At 42.5% G+C, this 16,954-nt stretch overlaps 1 protein-coding gene across 1 annotated transcript in view; it reads left to right on the top strand.

Annotated features, from left to right (window-relative positions):
- Window positions 1-16,954, top strand: part of SGPL1 (sphingosine-1-phosphate lyase 1) — a 28,558-nt gene that overhangs the window by 719 nt on the left and 10,885 nt on the right. The window contains exons 2-6 of the mRNA XM_075841688.1: window positions 7,247-7,412; window positions 10,192-10,259; window positions 12,444-12,591; window positions 13,936-14,015; window positions 14,442-14,570. Of these exons, the coding sequence (XP_075697803.1) occupies window positions 7,247-7,412; window positions 10,192-10,259; window positions 12,444-12,591; window positions 13,936-14,015; window positions 14,442-14,570 (591 nt within the window). The remainder of the gene's footprint in view (window positions 1-7,246; window positions 7,413-10,191; window positions 10,260-12,443; window positions 12,592-13,935; window positions 14,016-14,441; window positions 14,571-16,954) is intronic.

Here is a 16,954-nt window from a genome sequence, read left to right as displayed (position 1 = left end):
TGCGTATTTGTGTGTTTTTTGCAATATGAAATATGCAAATATGGCGCAGTCTCTATATTCTGCGCAGAAAAGCCGCGGATTAGACCTATTGTATTATAATGTGGCACGAAGTGTCCGCCTCCGATTTCTGCTGCAAATTCTCTTAGAAATCCACGTCCGATTCGCCGATTGCAAATCCTGAACATGTGAACAGACCAGAAGGAGAGTTCTATGGTTATTCAGCACGCCACATGGATGTCTGACTCTAGTATTGTGTGTACAATATATGTGACGGATATATGCAGCACACGGATCCTGAAGACATAGGGTTAACGGTATTGGCCGATCCAGAGACCCCCTTTTCTAAATGAGGTCCCGCTGAAGATCATCTGGGATCACCAGGGGAAGCTGCAAGCGTCCTCCCGGCTTTCCTGTAAAGACTGCTGTAAAGGAAACGTAGTACGTACCCGCCATTCACATGAATGGGCCACCATTGTCTACATGGTGGCACTAATACTTAGCAGCTCTTCATAATAAAGTGTGGCACCAAACATGGGGCCCCTTCTATGACTTCCATTTGCCATAAAAGGGCGTATGATCAGGAGCGGTCCTAATAGGACACACACTTTACGGCCATGGTTGGTGTCCTGAGATAAGGATCCAATCATTGTTTTATTGTCCGATCTCTCTGGCATCCACTTGGCCCAGCTCCCACCATAGAAATTACTCCCCATACAGGAGTGTTTATGGTGGAGTCGGGGTCAATAACTGGCGGCCAAATTATCCTGACCGCTTTCTTATGTTGATAACTGGCTTTGGCTATGTTTATCTTTTCCCCCAAAAATATGGAAATGTTTAATAAATATGCTTCATGCCACCTGCATCAGTTTTCCCTGCACTCAAGCCATTTACATACCTACCCCAATGTTGTGTGCCCTGAGCTCCCTGGTGGGTTAAGCAGCCTCGTCCTGATAGTATACACTAACCAAACCAGTTTTTCTACCACACATCTGTTCTAATAAACAGGTAGTGAGGTCATATGTCTTTTGTTTTTAGGATAATTGAAATCTTACTGGACTGCAATTATGACATGTCAGTGCAGAATGCTGACTGTGAAGAGGTGATGGTGACATTCTCATTGCAGCATACGTATTGCCGTACAATGATTGTAATGTAGCTTGATAATATATTCTGTACTCAAGAAATGGACCTGCTGCTAAGTTATAAGTATAATAACAAATCCAACGACACATCTACTCAGTGGGCCTCGTATATCAAAACCCATCGATGTTTAACTTCTATGTGGTGTCCCCAACTTAGTTATTTATGGCATATCCACCGGATATGACTTATAAATATGGGTAAACCGCTACGGCACCCACTGGTAGACTGAATGGAGTGGTGGCACCCACTGGTAGACTGAATGGAGTGGTGGCACCCACTGGTAGACTGACTGGAGTGGTGGCACCCACTGGTAGACTGACTGGAGTGGTGGCACCCACTTGTAGAATGAATGGAGTGGTGACCCATCTCTTTATGGGAGTTACGCTTGCTCGGCTGTTTCTGTAACTCCCATAGAAATGAAATCAGAGAGTGGCTCATCAGACTAGACGAAGGTGCAGGGGGAACCCCCTCCTTGAAATCGGTGTGGGTCCTAGAGGTAATAGCCACATTTGTAATTTTCCCCTAGGATTTCTGTAGACATTGTAGCTCAGCGAATTTCCGGAATTCCTGGTCACCTCTGCCTGGATGCAGCGGCTGGCGGTCACCTCACCATGCAGGTTGTGGGTTGTGGTACCCTGGTTTGGGAGATAGATGCGGGTCTCTCACCTAAGACGTTTATGGCATATTGTGTGGATATACCATAAATGTCTAAGATGGCAATAGCCCTGTAAAGTGCACCTATACTTTCAAAAACTTTTGACGTGTCATAGTGACATATCAGAAGTTTTGATCGGTGGGGGTCTGAGCACTGAGACCCTCACTGATTGCTAAAATGAAGCTGCAGAAGCGTGCAGGCTGCTTAGTTTCTGATTGGCTCTGCTTGGCTTTCCTCTGAAAGCAGAGAGTGCAGTCTACAGACTCATAGACTCTCTAATGAACCCGTACACCGCTCGCTCTGCTTTTTGAGCGCTTCTGCTGCTTGGTTTTAGCGATCGGTGGGGGTCTCCGTGCTCAAACCCCCACCGATCAAATCTTCTGACATGTCACTATAACGTGCCAAAAGTTTTTTGCCAGTATAGATGTGCTTTAAGCTGGCCATCCCCTTAGAATATCTTTTGTCAAACTTTTGTTTGGATGACTGTTCTTCCTCCAGATTTCACCATGTTTTTATTAAGTGAGAGCGAGGAGTAAGTCGCTGCCAGGCACAGGTTGAGATGCCTGTTGCTGCGTTAAACGCGGGGTCCCTCCTTGTTTGTGCCCTTGACTACTGTGATTAGATGAGACATCTCCAAGTTGCTTCTTCTGAAACACCTGCAGTATAAAGGTGCTGATAAAATGATAGCGCTTCCATGTCTGTACTTTAGACCTGGGCGCCAGATCTTTGTGGACCTTGGTGCTACTTATCAGATTTCTTACCACCGCTATCAGTCACTTTGTTTTGTAGAATAATCTTTTCCTAGTTCAGTTGATTTAATATATCAGACAGCTGTTCTGGAAGAAAAATGATTGTTTCTGGAGATTGTTTGTGGATTTCTGACTATGCCCTGTACATCATCTGCAGAACTCCTTTGTCTGGTAAATATTTATAACGCTACCATCCGCAATATGACTTCCTCCTAAACTGTGGTTGTAACATGAAGACCGAAACAGACGAGTCTACACCCCTCCTCCCCTCTCATGACGGCTGCTAGTTTCAAGAACAAAACCTTGACATAACCATTTTCTGATGACTCGGGATACAGTCCATCCAGCAACCAGTCCCATATGCTGATTTAGCCTTAAAGGGAACCTGTCACCAGCATTTTCGGTATCAAGCCAGCAATACCTTGTGAAAGTGGGTGAAAAATCATTGTTAGCTAACCTATAAATATGTTAAAAGTCGGCTCTGTACCTTCAGTATTCCGGTTTTCAGTGGTCCCGCACCATATGCAAATGAGCACAAGAGTCAAATCTTCACTCGAAAAGAGTCAGGTTTTCATTCCTCCGGCGTTTCAGAGTTGGCTCCGCCTCCTTGTTTTTGATTGACAGCTTCTCTCACTCAACTGCACATGAAATCCCGCGCTTGCGCATTAAGACAGTTATGCTGTATAACATACGACAAAGAAAGGGGGTGTGTACCCGCGCGGCACATGCGCAGTTAAATATTTCAGGATGAATGAAGCAGGGAAGGGTGGTGAGGCACGCATACGCGAGATCTGAAACGAGATTTAGGGCTGTACAGGCGGCGTACGTGGGCGGATTAAGATCGTGTGTCACTAAGCTAAATTTAATTACCATAAATGGCGGTAAAACTTTAAATGATAATATTTCGGGCAAGAGGAGGACGTGAGGAGAGAAGAACACATCAATGAACTATGGACAGCTGCGGCCACTACAGGGTCAGGACGTTTTATAAGTTAAGATGGTGATGACAGGATCCCTTTAAGCAAAGCAGTTTAATGTATTTCATGAATTCATGCCTTAGCGTAAATATTTTATGTAGTTGTTTTATTTGTTTTTTGTTACTTATTTTAAAGGGGTTTTTCCATCACAGACATTTGACAAGTCCACAGGATGTGCCATAAATGTTTCCTAGATGCGGGTTTCATGCTATTCGGATACAGTTATACCATAAAGGGTAAATCCCGTCTTCTAATGTAGACTGAGCGTTCACAGAACACTCGTTACCGATCATTTCCCTGTAAGCAGAAGATATCGTTGTCGGCAGCACGTCTCCCTGTGTAAACGTGGAGACGTGATTCCGACGTGATGGAAATGTATAGGGACGAGCGATCCTATTAACAATCACTCGTCCCCATACATTGCTGATCAGAGCTCCTTGTGAAAAGAGCAAACGTTCGCCGATCAACGAGCTGTTTTGTTGGTCAGCGCTCATTTTTACGGGCATAGAGAACAGACTCCTACCTCCAAGAAAGCTTGCCCTAGGGGGGTGGGTAAAGCATTTTATGTGTAGTAAGGCATCTACAGAAAATGACCACCACTGGGACCCCCACTAATTAAGAGAATGGGGGTCCCGAGTCCCCTTCGGGCCAGGTCGTGCATGCATGCTGCTGCTTTGTTCATTCTCTATGGGCTGCCATAGATTATAAAGTGTTGCCGCTCCCTTCATACAGGGGACTCTGTACCGCATTCTTTTGATCACTGGGGGATCCCAGTGGTGGGACCCATAGCAATCAAACACTTATCACCAATCCTGTCGATAGGTGATAATTTGTTGTGGTGGGACAACCCGTTTAATAGAAAGGGGACCTTTATCCATCCTTTGGCCGGAGTGAAGAGTGGTTACAAATAGCATCTCTATATCTGGAGGACCTCTCCTCCGTTACATGACCGCCCATTGATATGAATGGACTTTGTAATGATTAATTTCCCCTGTTATGGCGCTGCAGGGAAATTAAACACCTAATGTGCTAGGTTTCCCCTCAGATTACATCTGATCGCGGGGGTCACAGTAGGGCAACACTTTGGGATCTGCTTATTGTCAAAGGACCCTTTTATCAAATAAGCATTGTCCAAAGCAGAGATCCCCTTTTAAGCCGCTTTTACATTGGGCATTTTTCCTTTGCAGTTATCCAGTCTAATGTTAATGAATAGAAATGTATAACTTCTCATTCACTAGTAGATCACTATATACATATTTTATTGTTGGTATTTGACAAGCCAAAACTGTAATTGAGAATATGGCCCTAAGTATTTCCCCTTTTGTGTTTGGATTGTGACGCCCCCCACAAATAGGAGTATGTGCTTTTTTTTTTTTCTCATGTGAATCTCCCGGTGTTTGAGGCTTTCATCTCTTGTATACCTGCTGTAATAAACAGAGTTAATTTCCAGAGTAGTTATCTGGGCTACACCGAGATTTGCTTGTGTTGTACAAGATAAGATGAAATTACAAGTCTTCCGAATATCATATAGCAACATTTGGCAGTCGGTTGACTGAAAGCCTTGTGCCAGTTTACTAGTATATAAACCAGTGTTGTAGGGCAGAGTGGGTATAGCTATGGCTCTGACAACTCATTGTATGGGGAGACTACACTTGGAAGGTTTTATCATTTCCCCTATCCTAAAAAAGAAAGGAGATTAGATGTTCTCTCGGTTTCTTTAGGCTAGAGGTAGACAAAACTTGTGGTGTGACCGTCTCGTTTCATGGGAATGTGATGAGTCCGGCAGAAGTTGTAATGAAGTGCACGCTCAGGATTACACACAAGTTGTATTTGGCTACAGCGCTGTTCACATTTGCGTTTGCAATTCTGTCCGATATGATGCCACCCCCAACGGACCCCATTGTAAGTCAGTGAGGCCTGTTGGGTGCCACTGGCATCCGTTAAGTGACGGATCTGGCTATGTGTCATGGTTTCCATTAAAAACTAAAGCGACAACACAGGTGTGAACAGAACCTTTTGTCTTTACTCGACAGGCTTGCCCTTATATACAGTTTAAGGCTTCATTCCCACTGGTGCCAGGGTTATGTTTCATCAGGGTTAGAAAAAATAAATAAAAAATTACCGATCTTTTAAAATCTAAACTCTTGAGGCCATCTTGAGTGTTGTTTCCCCGCCCCCTATTTCACCTTTGTGTTTATATTCCTCTTCTAGCTGTTTATAATTCATTCATTTGTTTGGGCCAAGTACTCTCAAAGCATTAAACAAAGTCACAGATCTGTTAGGCTCTGTTCACATCTGCGTTGGGGTCCCGTTCTAACGTTCCATCAGAGGTTTCTGTCAGAACGGGACCCTGAATGGACACAAACTGACACAGACGGAAACCAGTTCCATCACCATTCATTTCAATGGTGACTGATCCGGTGCCCATGGTTTCCATTTGTCTCTGTTGTGCACCAGATCTGTCGCTTTGCCGGACGCAATAGAGTAGCCTCGGCCACATAGTGTGTTTCTATTGTATTGAAGTTTGGGGGGGGGGGGGGGTCGAAAGTGGTGACAGACCTCCTAGAAGGGCTAATATACATGTACCCCAAAATGGTGTCTCTGTGAAAACGACCAGGTCTCAGACTGCTACATTGATGTAAAAGCCAAAAGGTTATGATTGGTGAAATGTGAAGGGACCAATATTTTCTTTGAATCCTTAAAGTGGTTGTCGGGTATCACAAATTTAATGGGGCAGATTTACTAGGCGGTGTAAGTTTTGGACTGTGTAATCTTAGACCAGGCAGTCAGATGATGCCCCAAATTTATCACAGAGGTCCACGCTGAATAATACATTTGGTAGCTAGACACTTTTCTTCTCCTTATACAAGCTTTGATTTGATTTATTTTTTTTAGACAGAATTTTGTTCCAGATTTTTATCACATTTTTAGGCCCCATGCACACGAACATGCTTTTGCGGCCGCAATTCCCCCGAAAATCCACGGGAGAATTGCGGCCCCATTCATCCCTATGGGGCCATGCACATGACTGTGTTTTGAACGGTCCGTGCATGGCCCCGTAGCCCAGACTGCAAAAAGAACTGGCAAGTCTTATTACGGCAGTGTTCTGCGGTCCGGGCTCATTGAAAATAATGGCCGCGGCCATGTGCACAGCCCGTGATTTGAGGGCGGGTCACGTGGCTGGCACTCCGTGGCTGGCCGACCCGAAAACCACGGCCGTGCACATGACTACGTTTGTGTGCGTGAGGCCTAAGTCATGCCCCTTTTCAGAACTTTTTGTGTGTGTCTAATGAGGTGCAAAAATCTGTTCTAAAATGAAATGTGCCAAATTGTGGCGCGTTTTTTTTGACCCATTCTAGGTGCTGACTCATTAGTAAATCTGCCCAATGTTCTATTTTGCATGATTAAAAGTTAAATAATTTTCCAGTATGCTTTCTGTATTTTTTTCTCTCACGGTTTTCAAGATCTCTGCTTGTTGTTCTTCATGGAAACCATAGCGTAGTTGACTACACTATTGTTTCTTAAACTTTACCGAATAGAAACCAACTGCAACGCAAGCATTGCTATTGAAATTAATGATAATGCAAACGGAAGCCATGGTTTCCGTTCATCTGTTTCTCCGACGGAAAGGTCTAACGGAACCTATCGCTGATGTGAACAGGCCTTTACATGTGCTTTATTTTTAGTTCTGTTTTTAATTTTACTTTTTTTTTTCTTTTCAGAAAGCCTTAATGGATTATAAAGAAATTGCTCTACAGTATGTGCTTGACGTTCGGACCTATGTTAATGATGCCTTCAAAGAACTTGAACCATGCCATCTTATAATACTGACATTTGCCTCCACAATAGTGACCGTATGGGTTTATAACTTTATATTTCAACGAGAGAGTGAGTATTAATTTTCTAATAGTCATGTTTAAAATAAAAATCCTAGCGAAAGTTGGACAAACGGCAGCACTGACTTTTTCAGTGTCAGTGGGTCCTGCGGGTCTCTAAGTTCATAATTTGTGATCAGATGTGAGCGATAACAACTCGATCTTGATGCTGAACCCGTCAGCGCTTCTGACCTGACGGATTCAAGTCTCAGCACTAGATACAGCTGCTCGGTGTACAGGATACAAAGCAGCTGTATCTCAAATTTAAAATAATTTTTAATAAGTATTTATTTTTACTTCAAAGGTGTACATAACCTTTAAACCTCTGCTCATTCTGGGCTCAGTAGTCCAATAGGCGGCCCTATGTGACAATCTATAACTTTTAATGAGTAGGACCGCCCACTGGACACATATACACCAGCTCCTCCTGCTCTATAACATGCTGCCCACAGATTGGACTACATTTTCAATGTGATAGAACCTTTTAAAGGGAACCTATTTACAGCTGCAGAAATGTTTCTTCAGATTTCATGCATATGGGTGTATTATGGCTCCATATCCGCTCTGAGTATAATGGATCAGCAGTAAGAAGTCTTTGGGGCCATTCTGTACCGCCGTATGTCTCCCAATTTCATCATTTTCCATCAGATTATGGATTACTGTGATATTCTCTCCTATAAGTATACTTCTAGGCTGGAAAACACCTCTGTAATGCAGATCCTTACATCGGCACCATATGACCACACTTAGGTCATGTTCGCACGATGCTCAAAAAACCTGACCTGTACACGCCTCATTATATACGCTAGCGTTTCCTGCTAAGCGCTTTTTAAAATACAGACGTTTGATGCGTGTGCCACGTGTTATTTTATTTATTTTTTTTACGCGTTTTTTGCACGCAATTTCTACTCCCATTGACTATTTTTGCTTTTGAATTACATTGTAACCTTTTCCTGCTGCACAAATACAAGACAAATAAGCCACCCGTGCCTGACATAGCTGCTGGAAGCTGTAAATCACTTTCTATGATTAGTACAGGAGCTTCTGTAGAGTCCTGTACAAGAAATATAACCTAGGGCAGTACTCGCCTAGTGTGTCCAGATGAGCAACTGGCTCTGGCACAGGTTGAGAGCAGCAAGGACATGTAGTAGTGTACCGAACCTTAGAGAGGCGCTACTAGACAGCCAATCGGTGCATGCACTTCAGTATTTATTCTATATGACTTAGGCCAAAAGCTACAGCTCCATCACTCTCATGCAAGTCTGTTTATTCTGCTGTCTTCCTTGAGAGTATTTGCCACTTGAAAGCTGTAGTTTTAGACTGGTAAACCGTTACATATTACCCTTTCATAATAATGAACATTACTTCTCCGACTCCAAAAAACATGAATATATGAACAAGGCTTGTTGCCGGAGAGATGTCCATGCTGTTTGGCTCGATCTTCCAGCCACTTAAGTCCCTTTTACGCCGGCTGATAATCGGCCAGTGCAGCAAGCGCCGATCAACGAGACATGGTTGATCGGCGCTCGTTTCGCTCCTGTCACACGGAGCAATGGATGGGGACGTAGCGGTCGTTACTCTGATCACTCGACCCCATGCATTATCGTGTCGGCAGCAGAAATGTAATATTTAATGATGGGACTACCCCTTTAAGCTGCGTTCCGCGCCCCACACACCATAGATCACTATAGAAGTGCTAGTCACTATAGGGTTATCACCTACTCCTGGGGATTGTCCTCTACTAGTTTCAGAGAGAGAAATGACACAAAATTGTGCAGTCAGCTTGTGATGGCGGATTAACGTGCGTGAATATTATTCACTCCGGCAAGCTGCATTATACAGTGGTAGATGTACTATTTGTAGATCTCCTGTGTGGGTGACTTCTTATCTTCTGGAGACTCGTTGTTTAGAACCTTTTGTTTTAGCAAAGAGGAAATAACCGCCTTTTCCTCACTTCAGAGGTGCTCACAGTAAGCCACCTGCCGTATTTGCATTATATAGCTTCCATTATTCAGCCTGGAAGTACACGAGCCGACAAACATCAATAATAAATGGGATTCTCTTTTACTCACACGTTTTGTTCATGTAACGTGTTTTGTGGGTTTATTTGTGTTTGGTTATATGTGCATTTACCCGTACAGAATTTCTATTCAAGAACTCTTTTTACTAAGAATTCTTTTCCCCTTACAATCTCCCTCTTTGTTCACCGTTCTGACCCTGGTAACATTGCATTTTGGTGTAATATTGCATTTATTGCCTCGCACAGTGTTAAAGGGAATGCTTTTAAGCGGAATTCCAGTTTGTGCTGCGGATCCGCACGCGGTTTAGCCCCATTAAGTGGGGCTAATCCGCGTGTGGAAATCTGCCGGCTTTTCTGCGTGCAATGCAAGTCACTGATTTCAACTCCACACTGGAAAATTCGTTTTACGTCCACACAGATTTCGGCTTTTCTTTATAAGAAGGCGATTTCCTATACAGTTAGCAACCAGAATAAAAAAATAAAATGCTGCCTATGGATGACCTATGCAACTATATGGTATTTAGGTGCATACGTTGGGGGTTTACGTTTGGCACAAGTCAGGAAAATTTTCTTGGGGTATGTGCCGAACATAAACTGGAAACTCTACGTGAACAGAGCTTTATATGGAGTACTGTATAGGATTATATATCCTTTTCTTGCAGTAACATAAACTTTTGTAACTATGTCAGACATAACATTTGTTTTTTGTCTTTTTTTTTTTTTTTCTTTTTTCCCTGATGTATTTTAATTTGGTGGTTTCTTGATTTTCTAGGTTTAAAGTCCAGATGTAAAAAGCAATTTTTCCGTATAGTCAGAAGATTGCCATTTATAGGTTCAAAAGTGAGTATACAAAGGCCTGAAACTTGTCGTTCACTTTCAGGTTTTGTAAGGAACTGTACAAGCCGACCAGTGACGGGAGGATTATTTATAGGGTTACAGTGCAACACTTGTGAAATATCAATGCCGCTTCCTATTGTTATCACACATCATCAATCTTACTGAAGAAAACGCTTTACATTAAACCAAGTGACTTCATTATCACGGGACACTCTGCTTTCTTTCACGTGTCTCGTTCCCTCGGCTGACTCTGAGGTTACTTCAGGTCGTTGTACTGAAGGGGTTGTAAAGTGAGAAGTCCTGTTTATTGCTGCTTTACTTATGGTGGATCAGAGGCAGTTTTCTCCCCCGTTTTTATTCAATGCTTTTCTTTCTATCAGTAATATGCTAATATAAGACTTTATTTTGTACTTCATCCCCTCTTTTTGTCCTATTGCTTTGTTCTTTTTCATCGTGCCGGTCTCGCAATCGCCCATTCAGCAAGTAAGAGCCAAGGATAAGTTCTTCCGTTCATATGTTATCTTACTGTAATGCAGCCACTGTCTCACATACTGTCGCAGCGTTCATATCTAGAGTTTTATCCATAGCCTCGTCCGCGGTGCACCCGTGCGGGACGTGTTATCACGTATCCCCTATAGGCTAGAGTCTGAGGGATGCCTGAAGCGCAAAAAACAAGACTTGTCCTATTTTTTTTTCACGGACCCTTCAAGCGCTCCGTTGAAACAATGGCCGTGTGAACGACCCAATTGAAGTACATGAGTCCGTGGGACGGCCGTTGTTTTAACAGCCGTCGTGAGGACTACATATACGCTCGTCTGACTGAGCCCTTAGTGGTCCTGTGCGCTATAGAACAGTGGTTCCTGATAAATATGGGGGATATTTCTTCTCTTTCAAGCCTTGTACATAAAAGTCATAGAGAATCTTTTTCTGGCAGAAAACCAGAGACTCAAGAAATATATTCTTGCCCATTGATGTGCTAAATTATTTTTTTCTACCCATATAATCAAATTTATCTCCGCAATGAACTATAAACCTTGAACCCAAACATGCTTCTAAACATGCCTAGTGCCTTTCTGATATCTTATCAGTTTTAGTTGTGTAGCAAAGTATCATTTATCTACGGAAAGCGAACATTATAAACCACTATACGGCTTATATTGGTGATTTTATATATTTTTTTTATCTTCGTCCAATGCATCTAAAATGGAAAAATGAAGCAACTTTGCAGATGGCCTCCTTAAAAATCCCATACTGTTCTATGTATCTTCATAAAAACCGACCACAAAGACAACGCTGCGTGTAGTCCTGCAGTCATACGCCCTTCCAGCTATCCCCTACTACTTGATAACATACATATGGCAGCATAGCAAGTTGAAGGGGACAGATAAGAGTGTGATTTCAGGCTCCGACTACACAAGGGTTTGTTTGTAGCCTGTTACCATGGTGACCTGCGTCTGTGTAGGAGCTGTAGACCAGAAAAGTATGGATTTTTAATCAGGACTATTTGTATAATTGCTTTATTGTTTTAGATGCATTAGAGCAGTGGTCCCCAACCAGTTTATGGAAAGGGGGGTGGAATGTATATTTGTAGTGTGGCTTGTTCTAAAGATATTAGCTTGAGATTTGCTAAACTAGTCACTGCTGGCACAAATCACTTGCCCAATTGGATAATGAATAAGTTGCCAATTTACGACTGCCTGGCTCTACCTGTATTCTGTCTGTGCGCCTTACCTGCTTCCGGCAGGTGGCTTGTGACCTGTGGGAAGTGTCTGGAGGCTGGTTGAAATTGCAGGGTAAATTTAAAATTTTTAGGTTAAACAAAGCTGAATTTAAGCTTGTAAATTATGGTATTGATTTCCACCAATTTCCCTAAAAAATGTTAAGGATTAGTATTGCTTCCTTTTTATAAGTAGGAGATCTAGAGATAGGTTCCTTTCCCTGTTATTTCACACCGAATAACCACCTCTGTAAATTGGAAGCTGAGGGCATGCATGGAAGAAATGCACCAGACAGAGAGTTGTTGGTAAAGATCCTCCCTCAGTGAAGTAGGAAGTACAACTGAACTTTATTGACCATAGAATCTGTTAAAAGAAAAACGTGTTTTGTGTCCTCTTGCTGAAGGCAAGCACTGTGCCACTACAGGGAAGGTTACCAGTCTAATATCTTTTTTTTAATATTTGCAAACAGATTCAGAAGGAACTGGATAAAGCTTTGGATGATATGGCTCATCGACTGTTATCTTCGAAAGACGGAATGAGTTTTGTGAAAACACTCCCGCGCACTGGACTAAAGCAAGAACAAGTTATGGAGAAATTAAAAGAATACTCTGCTCTAGGTATAACGAACAGAACACTAGTGACAGGAATAGCTGTAGAACCACATAAAATAGGGAAAACGTGACTGACCAAATTCTGTACTTTCAAGACTTCGTAGGTCCCTGCTGCAAAGCACGGGGACGCTATCTAATGGTGAGAAAACAGGAGTTTTGAGTTCTCAATCTAAGACCACATTCCCAAGAGACTGTAAAGTCTTTCCTGCCTTGAAATCTGCACTGTGTGAATGGGATTTACTTCATTGCTGCTGTAGTTTACAATGCCACTATTTGAGATTATTCTCTAAAGCTGTACAGTTGGTGCACTAGATGACAGATGGACTGATGTACACTTCTAGGTCACATGGATTTGGTGTGGAGCTTAAGAAAATGTAGCGAATTTTCTTTCCAGAACGGTTTCCAGAACTGTTTATGACTTATCTGGGGTCTGTAGCAACCAAGACCATTTTTAAAGTCTGAGTGTGCTTACTAACTTTTATCAGAAATTAAGCGGAGTTGTTACGTCTTCTGTCTTTGCTTGGCTGTATTTTATAATGATGACTTATCCAATGGATAGGTGATCAGTGGGGGTCAGACACATGGACCTTGCACCGATCAGATGATGTGTAGTGGTCGGTGCTGGTAGCAGATTGCTCCGTGCACAGAATAGCAGTCGTATTGCAGCTTTGCTCCTATTCAAGTGAATAGGAGCAGAGCCGCAGTAACCCAGCACGGCTGCTATACTATGGTCTGAGTCATCTACTTCTGGCACGGACCACTGCATTGCTACCGGAGGTCAGACCCCCATCACGTCGTCAGTATGAAAAACTGCCCCGTGCCCGGACAACCCCTTTTAAAGCTTCAAGAGCGATCTTTATAATCTAGGGGGGGGGGGGGGGGGGGAGATTCTATTTTATATTTCTAGAATTGTCAAATATGTAGACGTATTAAAGACTTAGTACAGTGGGTCCATGTTGGTGGTTGTAACACCTTTTTATAAAGTACATTTTGTAGCACTTTAATTGAGAATTCAAATGAAGCGTCTGTAAAGGATCCAATAAAAAAAGGGGCTCCAAATTACACGTAGGGCCCACAGTTAAGAGCACTATGGGGCATATTTATCTATGTATTCACTTTTGTCTTCTGGCCATACTTGTGGAGCCCCTTGCTCCATATCTATGTGTCCACATCCAGCCTGTTGAGGAATACGGCCCGTGATGCACTGAGAATAGTCCGGCTTCAATGCTCGACTGGGGTATTGGGTAGAAATTGTAATAGATGTTAGATTTAGTAATGTCTTTTTAAATGTTAAAAAATCGTGTGGGGTTAATGCTTCTGTAATAATACAAACCTAATTATCTGTTTCAGGTGAGGTGTCTTGGGAACAAGGAAAAGTGTCTGGAACGGTTTATAGCGGAGATGAACGGCTTACCCAACTTCTTGTGAAGGTATATATGATTAGATCAGTAGACGGCGGTGCCCGTGCTTCTTAGCCTGTTCAGCTTCTGAAACCACCAGCAATATCAACTGATGGACGTGGACAGCTGCATAGGAAATGTATCCGTATACGGCACTCCTAAAAATTGATGGCTGACTATATAATACATGACTGCGCATTAACCGGAACGGAGTTGCTCTGTAAGCATCCCCTATAAGGGCCATATGCCCTAATAAAGTGACTGTATAGTAGGGAATTATTACTATTTTATGGACTGATAATAAACATAACATTGCGCAGACCTTTTGAAATCCATTTGGATTGGGCTGAGACCCTCCTAGCAGGGAAGTGTGTGGTTACTCTTCGCATATTGCATATTCGCATAGATTTTGTACATTAAGGGTGTAAATGAAAGACTTCTCTTTGCTTTGTACAGGTGTATGGGGAGTTTGCATGGAGCAACCCTTTACATCCTGATGTTTTCCCTGGTGTGCGTAAAATGGAAGCAGAAGTAGTAAGAATGTCGTGTAACCTTTTCAACGGCGGCCCTGAGACATGTGGTGTAGTAAGTAATTTTGTCTTTTCTCTTTAGTATTTAACACTCCTAGGCTCATAGAGAAGAAATTCATTGTAAGGGCCTGTTCATATCAGCGTTAGATTCCGTTGATGGGTTCTGCCAGACCTTTCCGTCAGGGGAATCCATCAACTTAAAGACAAACAGAAACCATAGCTTTCCGTTTGCTAATGGTTTCCGTTTTGTCCCCTTTCCGTAAGTTTTCAGGTTTTTTTTTTTCTTCTGCGCTGTTGATTCCGCCAAGACAACGGAAACCTTACGAAACAGAGACAAATAGAAACCATTAGCAACTGAAGCATTACCATTGAAATCAATGGTAATGCTAACTGAAGCCATGGTTTCTGTTTGCCTATCCGTTGATGGGTTCCCCTGACTGAAAGGTCTGATGGAACCCATCAACGGAACCGACCGCTGATGTGAACACACCCTAAGACTCTGGCCAAAAAAGAAAAGAGATTTTTGTAATAATCAACGACCTCCATGCCAATGGGGCAGATTTATTAAAACAGTATAAGGCACATCACGTTTTTGCCCTACTTTTAGTCTGTATGCCAAGAAAACTCCCGACGCATACGCTAAACTTGTCCATAGAGCTCCATTAGCTCCACATAGGTCACTTAGCGTATTAGACTATGCTATTCCATACTACGGGATCCCGCCAAAAAAAGTACACTGCACAGTATATGGTTCTTAAAATAAGAATCTATGGCTGACATATGCCACGGTATGACATACACCACAGGCATCTGTTTAAAGGAGGTCATGAAAATCTATTGAAAAGCTCATGCCCTACGCTTCTAACAGGTGCCATAATAGTCTATGGGTGATAGATGGCACTATTAGGTGTTCATCACAGCCTATACTTTGGAAGCTTTTCTCTGTATATGTTAAACATTGGCCAAAAGTGTTACGTGAATAGGGCCTAAAAGTAAAACTCCTTGATTCTCCGATTAACCAATCGCCGATCAGCTTTTATATTTCCAGAACCGCTTAACAAATGAAAGCCTAGCTCTGATTGGCTGCTATGGTCAACAAGGACCATCTTACTGCTCCAGTTTTCATTCACTTCCCTTATAGCTTTTTCCTTTTCCATCGTGATTTAATGTAATTAGTTTAAAGGGTTATTCCCAAGTGAAGGCTTATTTATTTATTTTTTACGAATATTAAACATACTGCAAATTTTTATTTTCTAACTACCTTTTTCTAAGCCTTCCAACACAGCTACTGCTTGTTATATTTTCTAAATGTGGGAGTGAGATGCTCGATGTCAATCAAGCCACTCTGCTTTCTTAGTGCGCGCGCTCGACGCTGCTAGCTACTGTAGTACTAGCATCATCAGGAGAAAATGTGGCAGAACGATCGTCTCAACCAGGCATGGTAAGCGTGGTTGAGACTATCCCACCCCCCTTTCCCCCATCTTTCCACCAATCTTTTTGTCCCTACCTTTGTTTTATTGTACATGCCCTGGAGCCGACTGCTAATCTCCATATAGCTGAGAGGTGGCCGGAAGCTAACGTGTATGCGCGGTCAGGTGTGTTCACCAGGATACGGCTGTCCTCTCCAAAGGAAAGTAAATCATTGCGCAAGAGCGCCCACCGCAGGAATTCAGCGGTGGCCGGATCCCTAGGCAACGAGCAATAATCAGAGGGGCTGTCAGTAAGATGGAGCCAGGATATCTTGCAAAGTACAGCGTTTCAAAAAACTAAGGGGTTTACAAAAATGCCTAATTTTATGTTGTTAAGCTTTATAGGTAAGTTATCAAGATGGGAACATCCCTTTAACCTAAAAAAAATTGCCACAAAATAAGTCTCCCTTTCCCATGAATTAAAATAGTAAATATATGTACTTTGTCCAAGCGTATGGGTCTATATTCCGGAGCTGTATGCGCTCTGAGAGAATACTGCTTTAATACAGAAATCTATGATTATTTCCCCCATGAATTTCCTGTGAATCCCTGAGTGTGCCTCTGTAATAAATCATAGATACATGAAGGCCCCAAGCTATGGTTTGGGTATATATTCACACAACATGGATCTGTCTATAAACTCCTAGCGGTTATGCAGGATCTGTGGTCCAAAAAAGTTTATTTTTTATTTTTGTTGTAGACAGAAAAGCAGACCGGATGGGTGCAAAAATTTCTGACTACAAAATAAATTTGTGTGGATTTGGGATTACATAGGTTTTCTTTGCTATAGATGCATTATTAGGAGTTCACGGTGCCCATGTAAAATGTATCCATCTCAAGAAAGGATGGTCCTGGTGTATGGGTGGGCTGGGACAAAATAACATCATCTGTATCCTTTCGTCATTCCCCTATATCCAAATAACTCATCATAATTATTTAATATAAGTTTTCTATTAGAACACACTTGGCG

The sequence above is a fragment of the Rhinoderma darwinii genome, chromosome 11 (genome assembly GCF_050947455.1).
Source record: "Rhinoderma darwinii isolate aRhiDar2 chromosome 11, aRhiDar2.hap1, whole genome shotgun sequence".
In the NCBI taxonomy this organism is placed as follows: domain Eukaryota; kingdom Metazoa; phylum Chordata; class Amphibia; order Anura; family Rhinodermatidae; genus Rhinoderma; species Rhinoderma darwinii.
Note: the sequence above shows the minus strand (reverse complement) of the source record. Positions and strands in the feature narration are given on the sequence as shown.